The sequence below is a fragment of the Salvia splendens genome, chromosome 10, assembly GCF_004379255.2.
Source record: "Salvia splendens isolate huo1 chromosome 10, SspV2, whole genome shotgun sequence".
Classification (NCBI taxonomy): domain Eukaryota; kingdom Viridiplantae; phylum Streptophyta; class Magnoliopsida; order Lamiales; family Lamiaceae; genus Salvia; species Salvia splendens.
In genome coordinates, this window is record NC_056041.1 from 14,750,692 (window position 1) to 14,764,635 (window position 13,944).

General features: G+C 35.0%; 2 protein-coding genes across 3 annotated transcripts; one reads left to right on the forward strand and one right to left on the reverse strand.

Annotated features, from left to right (window-relative positions):
- Positions 1-692: 692 nt before the first annotated feature.
- LOC121752418 (synaptotagmin-1-like) lies at positions 693-5,812 on the reverse strand. Of its 2 annotated transcripts, none has more exons than XM_042147487.1 (12): positions 5,534-5,812; positions 4,671-4,769; positions 4,502-4,552; positions 4,293-4,416; positions 3,975-4,030; positions 3,737-3,838; positions 3,353-3,427; positions 2,720-2,796; positions 2,382-2,628; positions 1,940-2,290; positions 1,281-1,412; positions 693-1,095 (listed from the first exon to the last, which is right to left on the reverse strand). In XM_042147487.1, exons 1-12 carry the CDS (start codon positions 5,642-5,644, stop codon positions 967-969), a joined length of 1,554 nt encoding a protein of 517 aa, XP_042003421.1. In that variant the 5' UTR covers positions 5,645-5,812; the 3' UTR covers positions 693-966. The 2 variants fall into 2 exon arrangements, with proteins under 2 accessions (XP_042003421.1, XP_042003420.1); XM_042147486.1 differs by having other exon boundaries at positions 3,975-4,093.
- Positions 5,813-7,414: 1,602 nt separating this feature from the next.
- Positions 7,415-10,970, forward strand: LOC121751069 (protein MCM10 homolog). Its single transcript, XM_042145785.1, has 11 exons — positions 7,415-7,790; positions 8,151-8,337; positions 8,735-8,809; positions 8,901-9,138; positions 9,217-9,338; positions 9,668-9,701; positions 9,797-9,843; positions 9,922-10,053; positions 10,204-10,268; positions 10,481-10,553; positions 10,629-10,970. Exons 1-11 carry the CDS (start codon positions 7,703-7,705, stop codon positions 10,768-10,770), a joined length of 1,203 nt encoding a protein of 400 aa, XP_042001719.1. The 5' UTR covers positions 7,415-7,702; the 3' UTR covers positions 10,771-10,970.
- Positions 10,971-13,944: the final 2,974 nt, after the last annotated feature.

Consider the following 13,944-nt stretch of genomic DNA (forward strand, 5'->3'; position numbering starts at 1 on the left):
ACTTTATTCATTTTTTAACTTCCTCTTTCTTAATTTATTAATTTTTCATTAAAACTAGTGTTGTCTCCAAGTTTCCTATTTTCATAAAAGTATTGGCATTTAGCTATTAGACAACTAACATCCAAAAAAAAAAGAGGTGGTTTCGTACTTTTATCAAATTATCATATGAACTTGTTTCGTAGAGTGAGTCTGAGCGGCAGAGTATTTTCATAATTTGATACTACACTTATTTATAAATTTTAAAAAGTGCCTTTTTTACAATTTTATGACTGAATAATAATATGTCGAAGTAATAATCACACGACGCCCCTCTTCTCCTCACTCATAGAACACAGTCGTCACTCATCGCAGTGCAAACCTCACCCCAAGCTCTAATTCGTCCTTCATATTATTGGTGTTTATATCGGCGTATTAGAAAATATTATCGGAAAAGTTACAAGTGCTAAAATAAACAAGATTAATATGATGATTTTTGCCAGAACTGTAATGGAACAACCTAAACCTAAAAAATTATGGTAGGACGAAAGGGAATTCAAGAACTTGTATGAGTAACTAGCTAGATAGACACAGTGACGAATTTTATCATGTCACAAATTGAGATTGTATATCATTCCGTATTCTCATGACCCACACCCAAACATTATAAAACACCGATAAAATGAGGTCCAAATGTATCTAAATTAAAAACTTAATTTAAATCATTCCCCACACACACAGGTAGACATTCCGGGGAATTTCATAAAATCACAGTGAAAAATTCTACACCAATGAAGTTCCAAGTGTGTCAAAATGAAACTCATAAAGAGAGAAATCAACAATATGCAAGGATCCAAATATGTCAATATACACAAGCAGCACATACAGGAATATAAGATAGCTGTTCTTGCCATAACACAACTACATGCTCATAACTCCATTATCTTTTAGTTTCTCCTCGAGCAAAGCACGAGAGTGGCTAACCTCAAGTCAAGATGTTTGCCACTGCAGCTCAATTTGTATCCGCCCATTCTTCGAGTCGATGAGATGGAACTTCTCGTTGATCCTTTTGTTGCTGACAACATCTGCTAGGCTGATATCAACATAACCTAATGTTTCCTGATTTTGGGGGTTGAGCCACAGAGTCAGAAATTAGTCAGATGTTGTATATGCGTATGCTGTATGTGCAAGATTGGTAGATACCGATGCAACTGTAATGATAGGTTGGTTTATACTTAACCATCCTTCTTGATATTCAATCATGCGCCAAATTGTTACATCGATAGAAAGCTGAACTGGAATACCTTTGGGTGCAGCAGGCCAATCCTGGTTGACGTGCTGAGTACTTCCACATGGAGTTTATCCTTCAAAGGTGGTTCTTCCATCATAAATGTGAAAACCTCATCCCACCTAGGATCCCGGTTCTTCTTAACTTGCTGTATAAAAATTTAAATCAACCATTAAACAGATAGCCCACTACTACACTTACACGCAGCATTTGGCACAATGAATAACACATAGCAGCAAATAGATCTAATTTATTTCTTAGACCGGTCTTGTATAGGGCTGGTTTCCTGGGAAAGTAAGTATTTGGTGGTACTTAAATGAGGCCAAAGTCGAGCGTTTATTTATTTTATAACTAGCAGAATTCTACAAAGGTAGTATGACACTATGACTAAAATGATTTCCTAGTCTTCTTGTTGTTCCTTCCTTTTTTGAGATACCAATTCTTTACGTTTCACTAGTCATCATGCTCGTGTTCAAAATCATTGTGTGATTGCCTTTGACTGTATCACATTATCATGCGCAATATGTTATTTAGATTCTCTAAATGAATTCGCTTAGAATGAGTTTCCATAAACTTTAGTGGCGCCTAGAATCTATTTGCTACACAAAATATACACACGGAACTAAGTCAGAGAGTATAGCTCGAATACAGTGAGGGGAAAAGTTAATTGCACACCTTAGTTTTTCGCTCCTCTCCTTTGCAAATGATGCGGACATATGGGTTAGTGTGGTGCTTTCCCTCAACATCTTGAGCTTCATGGACTGTAACCACTAGTGCACCTCCACCCGGAGGTGTACCATCAGGGGCCTTTTGTACATCACCAGTTTCCTCAAAATCTTTGGGCAAATCCTCATCCTTGAAAGGTTTGTATGTCACCTCGACCTCAATCTGACCACGCACCTTATCATTTTGAACATCATTTGGGTCCATATTCTTAAGCAGAGGCAGCGTCAAAGTTTTTGCTTCATCCGGGGGGAGGTCCTTCAGTGGAACTACGTTCATACCCATCTTTTCATGTTTGCCCACCTTACAAAACACAAAATTTCAATTTTCAAGTGTTGGACATCATAACATTACAATCTGCCTAACCTGCAAGGCTGCAACTAAGTATGTATACCTGCTCCCAGTCATAAACAAGAAGTTCCAATGCTTGTGTTTCAGGATCTTTTACTACCATGCTGAATTCTTCATTCCACTCGGGATTCAAATTCTTATGCTTCACTGTAGTCTTCTTGGATGGAGCCTTTGTTTCAGTGAGCTTCAGTTTAACATAAGGATCGGATGCCCCTAGTAGATCTTTCTTCTTCAGCTTTAGTGCCCGCACAACCTTCGCATGGAGAATCCCAACAGGCTTCTTCATAGCTCTGATGGTTTAAAGTCAAATAGACTATGAATAAACTGTCCTCCAGAATGCAGGCTATTTATAATATAATTATGTGAGAATGAGAAACATACTTTGTCGGATCTAAAACTTGCACTTCAAGGGTTTTAGGCCATAGATACATGTTAGCAACTTGATCTTTAATAGTCTCCTGCAGAAAGGATTATTTCCGTCCCCCTCACAGGATGGGGAAGGGACGCACAAAATGGTTAGCATATATGATCTGACAAAAAGAAGTTTACATCACTGAATCCCAACTTTAAGTGTATAAACAAACTTTAGTTTGTTTGGGAGACCCTGGTATATAGTTTCTTCCAGTATTGGCACGTATATCAAAAGACAAGGTTAGAGTGCCATTCAACAGAATTTCGGAATGCAGGTTAAAATTCAACATCAATAGCATCACTGCTTTTCTAAATACATGCAATTGAGCTTCAATTATCAATGTTTTCTGATGCATACATAAGCTCTCTTAAAATACAACTAAGCAATATTGTTCACAAAATCACAATACATATCTGAATAGATGCAAGTGAACTTCAATTATCAATGTTTGTGATTCATATATAAGCTCTCTTAAAATACAATTCAATAATATTCAAAATATATATGACATCTAGAGCCCATCCTTTTTGGAGTGCTATATTGTAAATTCCATTTTCTTAAATAAGGCATTTCAATAATTGATAAGTATAATGGAGTTGTACCTGTACAAACCCATATAAGCCAGGAATTGACATGAGATCAGCCCCACCAAGCTTAAGCCCAAAGTCAACACGAGGCTGCAAAAAATGAGAACAGGCCGAAGCCAGCTTACTGCAAAAGAATATCAATAAACAGGACTTTTGCACAAATATAAATGTGAGAGCTGTACTACATGAAAGCATTTCAAGTTCTAAAGAACTAACTTAAAAGTTTCAGTGGGCCCATAGAACTAAAATAAATCCCTTAACATGTATCGCAGGCGAAAAAACATTACAAACACTCGGACACTCCGTAAATATATTAATTCCAAAGGATCTTCTGCATAGCATTCCTTCTCTCCTAGTTTGATTTTTATATCTAAGATGAAGGAAAAGTGATTCACCGACCTTCTCCATAAGAGACACAAAGATGTTTGCGAAACATGGAAAGCTAGGAACGAGAGGCTTAAGCGTAATGCGGGGCAGAGCAAAGACTTGCAAATCAACAACCTACATTATACACAATTAACAGTTCCATTTCAATTTCATCATATTTCATTGGCAAAAGGCAATGAGACAGAATTCATCAGATCATACATTATATAAGTGTAAGAAACTATTCTATGACATTAAAACAGATAATAACCTGAACTGTTGCTTTTAGTCCATAGGCTTTCACTGCAACAGTGACATTAGGATTTCCTGCCCATTTCAAAGCAGGTTCCATAATCAACTCCTTTTCTTCAGTAAGATAGACTTTCATACCTATCATTGAGATATTCACCATTATGTTCCAGGACCATGAAGTATTTATTAGCATGACTTTACCAACAATGTAAGTCAGGCCACTACAACTAGACTTTCATGTTGCTTCTATGTTCTGCTATATGCTTTAAATTGCAGCAGACAAGGCCATGCAATTCAGAATAAAAGTGTAAAACTGATGGCCCTTTACTTTACTGACCTTGAAAAGTAGGTGGTAGAGCTCCCAGAGTTAGTGCTTCGAATTCGAGGGACTCAATTTTATATTTTGGAATTTGTTCAGAAATAATTGGAGTAGCAATATTTTTGGCTGTCTTGCAAATTGCCTACGAGCATAAAACAATTAATGCAAATAAAGAGCTATCATATTAACCAGGTAAATTACTCGGAAAACTTATTGTAAATCAATACCTTGTCCAGGTAAGGCCACATAACTTCAAGAAACTTGTTGAGCCAGTCAACCTTCATTCCAGAAGAGAGAAAGTGGGTGGGAAGACATTGATTAAAATCTATTTAAATCTCAAGAGACTAAGTAACCAAGTGATTGCACAAGAAGTGACTTGAGTCCTCACAAACTTACACGATCATAGTCTGGATTTTTCACCCAGAAGGGTATTTCAGGTAATAACTGTTGCAGAGTTTTAGAGTCTTGCTGAACCAAAGGGCGGATTGTAGGATTCTGTCGAAGTACAAGAGTAAGAAATGTTTATCATATTTGGCAGCATATCTCAATCGATCTACCTATTCCTCTTTTACATTTTTTCATTACCAAACCACATCCTAAACTTTTAAAAAATACAAACATATGGAGTGGTAATTCTTAATGGAACAAAGCAAAAAAAATTATGCCAAAATGCCTGAGTTCATGTATGTTATGCCAGAATGAAAACAGGAAATCTTATTGAAAATACAAAAGAAATATAAGTGAGTTGGAGACTAATGCTCTCAAGAATTCAAGCTGATTGAGCTACAAGGATGATATGTATTTTGGCTGCATTATTCACCCACATTTAACAATGTAGGAGCTGTACTCCAATATATAAAAACCGACCATAGCTCATAGAAATCGTGGTCGATTCTATCTGCCAGTATCAATAGGCATTCTGGCCGATTATGATGAATTGGGACAAACTTAAATACTAGCATGGCAAAGAGAAACAAATCATCAACAGTTCTCACCTTACATGAATTCCATCTACAATATAAATCTACTGAAATCTCAACCAGAAATAGCCGTTCCTACTTCATTTCTACTTCTCGGTCTACCTCAAAATCCCCTCTAAGAAATAACTACTGAAACCTCTATTATATGTCAATTATCCGAAAAACAATCACAAATGCTCAAAGCTAAAAATCACCTAAAATTGTGCATAGCTAGCAAATTGAGTGAGTTTCGGAATGTGCGTGCGTTTGTGCGCGTTTCAGAGAGAGAGAGAGAGAAACCTTAACATCGGAAGGCTGAAAGTAGATGAATAAGAAATATCCAGCTACCAATCCAGAAGAAATCCCTACTCCAAATCCACAAAACCCCATTATCATGCTGACAAAACCCATCTCGACCAAAAAATTTGAAAATCCTTTCTCCAGAAGCAATCCAAGTCCGACTAGCTCAAATCAAACCGCGAATTCTCCCAATACTTCCAAAATTTTCGAGTTCAAATTCATTCTACCCAGTTTCTTCTACAAGTCAATCTATCTTTCCCCCCTCTCTCTCTCTCTACAATCGTTGTTTAATTGATATACATAAAATGGATAAAATTGGTAAATGACTAAAAGCACCCCCGCGGCAGATTCCGAATACAGAGGTGGCACGCTAAAGGTCGGGCATTGCGTGCCCATTAAGGTCATTTCAGTTAGGCGCGTGCGACCATTTCGACCCTTCCGCGGAATGTGTAAGAAGAGGGGAAGCGGCACTTTAATTGGGCCAAGCAAAGTGCGGATGCTTTCAAACTAGACGGGCCCGGCCTGTTGTGGCAGGCCCGAATTATTGTCTTCGTATGCAATGGTGACGTGGAGTGCGAGGATGAGTGCCACTAGGCCATGGTTGTTCGGTTAAGTTGATTTTTGGCTGATTTCTATGATTGTATAGTTTTTGTCTTTTTGTTTTTTTTTTTGGTCAACTTCTTGATGATGACTGGTTACTAGTTAGGATAAATACATACTGTTACGCACTATATTTGTGCTTTTGAAATACTAATATGCAATCGTAACCACGACTCTAGTAGTTCATTGATATTCTTCACATGTTTTATGTATGGGATGGTATATTCGCTTGTTAATGGTATTTTTGTGGAGTATTTGACATGATAATAGTTTTGATATTACTATTAAGTTTTTGTTTGGAGGAGGAGGGGCTTTGCTTTAAGTACTGCGAATGATCGAACGTCCTGTATTTGCAAAATGTATATTGGAAGTAGCAATTTACTAGTAGTAGTACCTAAATTAAAATATCAATGAAATAAATACAAATAAGAGCAATATCAAGATTTATGTAGAAACTCCTCTTCAACGAGGTAAATTATAGTAAGATCCAAAGATCTTTAAATCAATATCACCAAGTCAATAGTAGGATAATACAGCCAACAAGTTTATAAGTGATTTCTAGTTCTTGGAATATAAACTAAATATTTTATTTTTGCAAGTTTAATTCAATTTTATTTTTATGACACCTAATATTCCACATACAAATTAGAATATTGCCCTATCAAACATATACATATACGACCAACCAAAGAAAGACATTTTCTAATGACTAAAAGAAGAGAGGGGTGCCCATAAAAAAATTTAAATAAAAGAACAAAGGGAAAGCTTGAACTTTGAAGATATGATCGCACATATTTCATCGAGATTATATATTATTGGAATCATGGGCACACACATAAAAAATTGATAGTAAGAACTGCAAGTAGGAATTTGTTCTTTAGTGGAGTACTACTTGATAAGAGTTTAATATGATTTTCTAATTTTTTTTAAATTTAAAATAGAAAATATTTAAAATCAAGTGTGTCCGCCCCTGGTTGGAATGTTTTGAGATTGCTTTAGATTAACCAATATTAGTACGAAAGAGAAAAATGTGCAAATATGTTACTCCATAACATTAAATGAAAAGGGAATTCCATTCGGGAACGGACTAAAAACAGAAAAGCGGGACTCATATTCGCGGACGAAGAGTGTAGTATATTATATTTATTAAATTAACTTAATAAAAAATATGTTGTGACATTTCATTGCCATGTGAAAAAATGAAATTAAATCTAAAATATGAAATAAAATATTTAAAAATTTAAAATAATTCTCTAATGAAAAAGGTATTAGTATAAAGTTTAGTACTTATTATAAAAATAGCTAAGTTTAGCAACTATTTTTATACAAAAATTATAATTTGAGTAACTATTTATAAAATTAAACCAAAAATTGTAGAAATGTTTGAAACCATTAAGAAAATGAAAATGATAAGAATTTCATTGTTCTTCCCTCCAAAAATTTCAAAAGTTTCCCGCAAAATGAAAGAAATCTAAAACCCTAGTTCAGTTTGGATCCCCATTTTCATTTTCTCAAACCAGACGCAAATACAGAAATCAAGCGTTGTTAACTCAGTAATCAGCGAAGACAATGTCGACACCTAACCACCAAGACGATCTCGATCTCCTCATGTCGCTCGAGGATCGCGTGCTCGAAACGCCACCGGCTTCTCCATCAGGTTCCTCACAATCAATCACACACTGCTGATACCTTTTTTGTGATTGAAGTAGAAATTCTATGTACCTCTCTCTCTGCTTCGTTTTTCAATTCTCTATAGCGTGGCGTGTATGATCTGGCACTGGTATGTAACATGCGGATATTGTGTTGGCGCAGCCCTCGATTCGAGCTGTTTCCTATATATGGCGCCGAACATGAAATAAATGTGTGGATTTGATAGTACAATCTGGAAATTGTTATTCATTTTTCGATTAGATTAGACTTAATCTGAATTTTTTAAAAGTTTCCCTGTATTTGGTAACGGGGATGTTTTGGAAATTCGTGGTAAATAATGTGTTGAATGAATATGCGTGTACCTTAGGGTATTTGTCAGATGATGGGAGGCAACAGCGAACTGGGCCTGTGGATTTGTCTGCTTTCCGAGATGTGGTGGGAGATTGCCTTGATTATGATGCTAAAGATGCCAAGAGAGCTCGGAGCTCTGGGAAGAGCAAGAGCAAAAGCTCGAAAGATATTGAAGTTGAGAAGTTTTCAGGATTGCGAATCAGGTAGGTTTCAATTTTACTTGATATTGATAATTGTTAATAATGCCATTTCCAATTTAAGCTTCGCTACCGATATTAGCTGTTGTAGTATGAGGGCACAGAGCTTTGTGGAATTAAAATGCTTTCTGCAAATGTGCACGATTTTTTTTTGAAAAATTTAAATGAGATAGGCGTTTGTTTCCACTGTCTCTATCTTGACTAAGATGATATGCTATATTATCAAACGTTGGGAGATTGGTGCAAGTGGATTCCATTTTGCATATATATTTTTCTGCTAAATTTGTGTATTTACAAGCCTATTTTAGATGAAAAGATTGTTCTTGTTCAAGTCTCCATATTCAAGAAGTGTAATCTCTTCATATATAATGTTTTTAATAGAAATTCATTTTTCCTTGTTCAGGAATCCAGTGGTCTCCCGTGTTGAGTTGAGCAACCATTTATCGGATATTAAATATGTTCAGTTAGACACAATAAAGTAAGCAATTTGAAAAGAAGTCAAATTTTGCGTTATAGGTTCTACTAAAACACAGCCATTGACAGCAGAACATTTATTTATTCTATTCTAGGAATTTGATAAAAGGAGATACTCTGTCTGGGTGTTGGGCCACTATTGGTGTTTTAGCAGAAAAGGGTGCACCGAGGATGAGTTCTATAGGAAAGACTTTTGCAATTTGGAAAATTGGATGCTTAGGTGATGAGACCATTTCTCTCTTCTTGTTTGGGGATGCATATCAAAAGAGCTGTGAGGCGAAAGTTGGAACCATCTTCGCCCTACTCAATTGCAGCATCCGCAAAGATAAACCAGTATGAGATTTGATATTCTGTTATATGGTGGTTGTTTCCTTTCAAGATTTTTTACTTTTCTTTTGACAACTATTTCAGGGAACATTTTCATTGAGTATCTTTGCAGCTAAGCATATTCTGAAGCTAGGCACTTCTGCAGATATGGGGGTTTGTCAGGGAAAAGGAAAGGAAGGAGCCCCTTGCACAGCAGTTATCGACAAGTATGCCAAATTTATGCTCTTCATTGCTCTGATGTGATCGTGTCAATAACTGTCAAAGGACATTGGTTTCTTTGCTGAGTTTGTTCTCTGATATTGTCATTGTTTAAAATCGACCGAGTTTTCCTCTAGTTTCAAATTGTTAGTCTACTTTATAGAAACTCTTTTTGTATAAGCAATGAGGAGAAATTTACTGATTTCTTCTTTTAACCTTTTGATATTATTTTGACTATCCAAGAAAAAGAGCACTATCAGTTTTTAGTTGATGGCATTTCTGAATTATACGTAGAATAACTTATCTAAATTACTAATACATTTTTCTCCATCTGCAGACGGCGTAGAAAATTCTGCAACTTCCACGCACAGGTACTGCCAGACCACAGCTATTGGCTATCAACCCGCCTTAATCACTCCCAAATTAATATGATTTGTTTATTCTAACTCGTTGTTTATTTTGTCAGAATTCTTCGAAGAAATACACATCTACAAGGACAGAGCTCAAAGGAGGGTAAGTGATCATAGTTTCATCTGCTGTCATTGTTACAGTTCTTGTTACATAACTATTGTGTTCCATTCCATCTACCAGGAATTTAAGGACAGGCTACAGAGATTATCTCAAGTCTGAAGGAATCTATGTGGTGAAACCTAAAGAAGAGAAAACAAGCTCAACAAAGTCTACTAAGTTATTGTCTGTGGAAGGACTTAAGAGAGCATTGAGGTCTCCTTGAACTAATTCATTTTTCAATGCTACTATGTCTTTGTCCAATCTCAAGAATGTTTGTTTATACTTAAAGAATGTGCTTCCAATAAATTGTCTATATTTCTTGCTGCAATTATCTGAAGTGTCAATCAACTTATGTCCTTGCAGCAAGGCAGCCAAAGTGACAACAAATGTACACTCTCAAGGAATAAGGTTTATGAATCACATCACAGGTATTGTATTATTGCTTTTTTTATAATCCTGTTTTGGATTATCCAATCTAGTAAACAAAAGATATATTGAATTACACAATTCTCCCAAAAACCACTTGTTCAGTAACTTCAGTTTAATCCTGAATACTCATGATTAGATAACATTCAAATATCACTTTTTTCGATTCCATTTGATTTGGTCGCATATTTTGGTCATTGCACTTACATTACAGCGGAAAGGGATATCAAATTGAACAAAGCCGCTAGCCTTCCACGTCAGCAAACGAGTAGACCAGACAACAACAGGTAGGGAAAAGTTTTGAGTTGTATTTCTTGTTTAGAAATTTGTTCGTATTTCTTGCTGAAAATCCCTTGTATCAGGTTGGTCAGATTCAGAAAAGGCCAAGAACCAGATGCCAAGAGATTGAAAGCAGATCCGAAGAAGTCCCAAGAAAAGAACACCAAAGAGGTTGGTGTTAAGATGATTGAGTTAGATTTTCCTAGTTCCGATGAAGAGCTTTGACCTCCTACTTGTCTCCCGAATTCTTGAAAATTTTGAAGATTTACCGTACAAAAGCTTGTGTCGCTATTTGATTGGGCGAAATTTTTGATAGACGGATTGGGGTTGAAGCACTGTCTAATAATTCTTGATCCGTCAACCAATCTGAGAAGGATTATGTATTTATTTATCTGGAAAATTTTGGGCTCATTTTTTATTTTACAATATTTATAAAAATCAATCTAAACCATATATTTGATGTTATAAAGAAAACAAACAAATCGATTAATCTATTTTTTTGAAAATTTTGAAATTAAAAATATTAATATCATTTTTGTATATTAGATACAAAGTAAATGTATAAAACAAAACAAACAACGTTGCTCATATAAAATATGCAATCTATTGTCTTGAGTCATTAATTATTCTTAACGAAAATTCAACATATCTCCAAATTAATAAGAAAACACAATATAATATAGTGTTTACACAAAAATATCAATGTTGGAGTAAATATTAATAGTCGGAAAAGTAAATTATAATGAATTCAATTACTACAATAATATACTAGTATTCATTTGTTTGCCATTGCACTATATACACCCAGAAAATTAAATCGTGTTAGTCATGATATTTTAATTGATACATTGTAGTAATTGAATTGCTTATATAAACACAGAAAATTCAAACAACAATTACAAGTGAAAGGAGAAATTAGAAAAGTGATCGCTTTTCTTCGAATCTTGGCACTATATACACATGTTTTTCACTGTGTATGGAGTCTGAATTTTAACTGACATTGAAAACAGCTGTTAGGGTAAGTTGCATAGTCGCTACATGATTATTCATGCATGCACAAAATTAGATTTTAAAAAATTATACTGATATTAGCTAGGGTTTTTGATTCCGTACTTCTGCAGGTTTTTTCTTATTGTTTAAATATAAACTACTAGATTATGTGAGTGATTGATTGTTTAAATATAAAATATCTGAGGTCGATTGTTCACAGGTTGTGGAGACGAGATGGGCGTCTAGGCTCATAAAATGCGTCACCGTCGGTAAAACTTGCTTGCTCATATCCTACACCAGCAACACCTTTCCTACGGTGAGGTCTTTTTCTTTCTCATGCTAATTAAATCGAGGCTGTGATTCGTTCACTGTTTGACTTAAATCGTTGAAATTGAAGTATATATATATATATATATATATATATATATATATATATATATATATATATATATATATATGTGCTTAAAACTTAGTGAGGATTTCTTGGTCAAGGTTTTTGAATCTGGCTTCAGTGATCCAACGCTTTATGAATTTGATTTTATAGTGCTAGCGATTCGTCTTGATAACGTGTTAATTGGTCTCCTCTTTTGGCATGAATTAATAGGATTACGTCCCAACTGTATTCGACAATTTTAGTGCCAATGTGGCGGTGGATGGGACTAGTGTTAATCTTTCATTGTTCGACACTGCTGGTAATTTACTTGGTTCTTGATCAGTTTCGACTTGATTATGTAGTAGTCCTATTTATTTGTACACAAATTTAGTCAAGAAGCTTATTACTACAGGTCAAGAGGATTACAATAGATTAAGACCACTAAGCTACCGTGAAGCTGATGTCTTTATACTTGCTTGTATTTAAAGAAAATGCAGTAGACCCATATTTTGAGAGAAAGGATCAAAACGCAACGCAGGATATGAGCTTCAATGTGTAGTCACTTCATAAGGTAATTGATGATCATGAACATACAATTTTATCTCTATATATACTGCTCCATAGAAGGATCTAGACTACCACACCTTAGCATAGCTAGTTAAGAAACGAGAAAATGAGAAGACAATTTCTCATAATTGAAAGACAACTTTACATGTTCCTCTTTAATGTGTTGTATAACTGCTGACTCTTCATTCTTTACTATGAGACTTCTCATCTGATTCATGAGGAATGCTAACAGTATTCTCTCTTATTTCCAAGCCTAGTTATAACAATGTCCACGTCAAGGTCATTCTTCTTCTTTCTGCTTGATCAGTATTTTTCTTTTTCTTTTTTAAGACGATCATCGAATATCAATGATTCTTCATCTACCACGTGATGACTCGAACCCTGACCTATTAGTTAGAGGGGAAGCGGCTTACCAATTGAGCTGCAATTCATCGTCATCTTCTGTCTCGTTGTATGCTCACCCTTGTTATGGGACGGATTTAAAGTTACATGTTGCTAATAGTTCCCCTTTTTCTTCTTCTTAAATATGCTCAGTGGATTTCTTAGTTGAGGCACTTTGGTCCTAGAGTTCCAATAATTCTTGTCGGAACAAAGATTGGTAAGGATCTCCTTTCATCAATAACTCTAGCATTAACATCATAATTAATTAATGATGTTTTCACAGTTCACCACTAGAAATAGTGACATCTAACTTATTTTCAGATCTTCGAGAGGATGAACAATTCTTTGTCGAGCACCCTGGCCTGGGGCAATACCCATCTCAACTGCACAGGTACAGTTCTTTTTTTACTTGGCTAATGACGACCGTTGATTTGCCATTGTACTTTGAAGGGAGGAGAGCTCAAGAAAATGATTGGAGCATCTGCTTATATTGAATGTAGTTCCAAAACACAAGAGGTGATCGATCAAGGAGCTACATCATTATACTCCATCTAATAATATTATTAGATGGAGTATATCTTTCCTTCATCTATTTTTTTAAAAAAATTTGATAACATCATTATACTCCATCTAATAATATTATTCACAAATATATAATAACAAAATTAAACCAATGAGAGAAAGTAATAAAAATAAAAACTACTCCAACGTAATGAAAACATGAGTAAGATCATGTATAAATAAGCAATTGAAATTAAGAGAGGAAACATGTTAGGCGTAATGGTTAACTAAGTACTCAAAATGATTTGGTATTTATAAAGGTTTAAAGCTTTCCCCGGGAGTCAATTTCTCTCCATTGCACTATTAGCTAATGGCTTCACCCAATAACTTTTGCCTTTTAATTCAATAAATGGTTATATTTATCTCCAGATAAAAAGAAAACCCAATACAATATTCCGTGTCTACACAAAAATATTAATGTTGGAGTAAATCTCCATAACCGGAAAAGTAAATTATAATGAATTCAATTATAATAATGTTGTAATAATATGCTTGCCATTGCTTTATTGTATATACCCAGATAATTA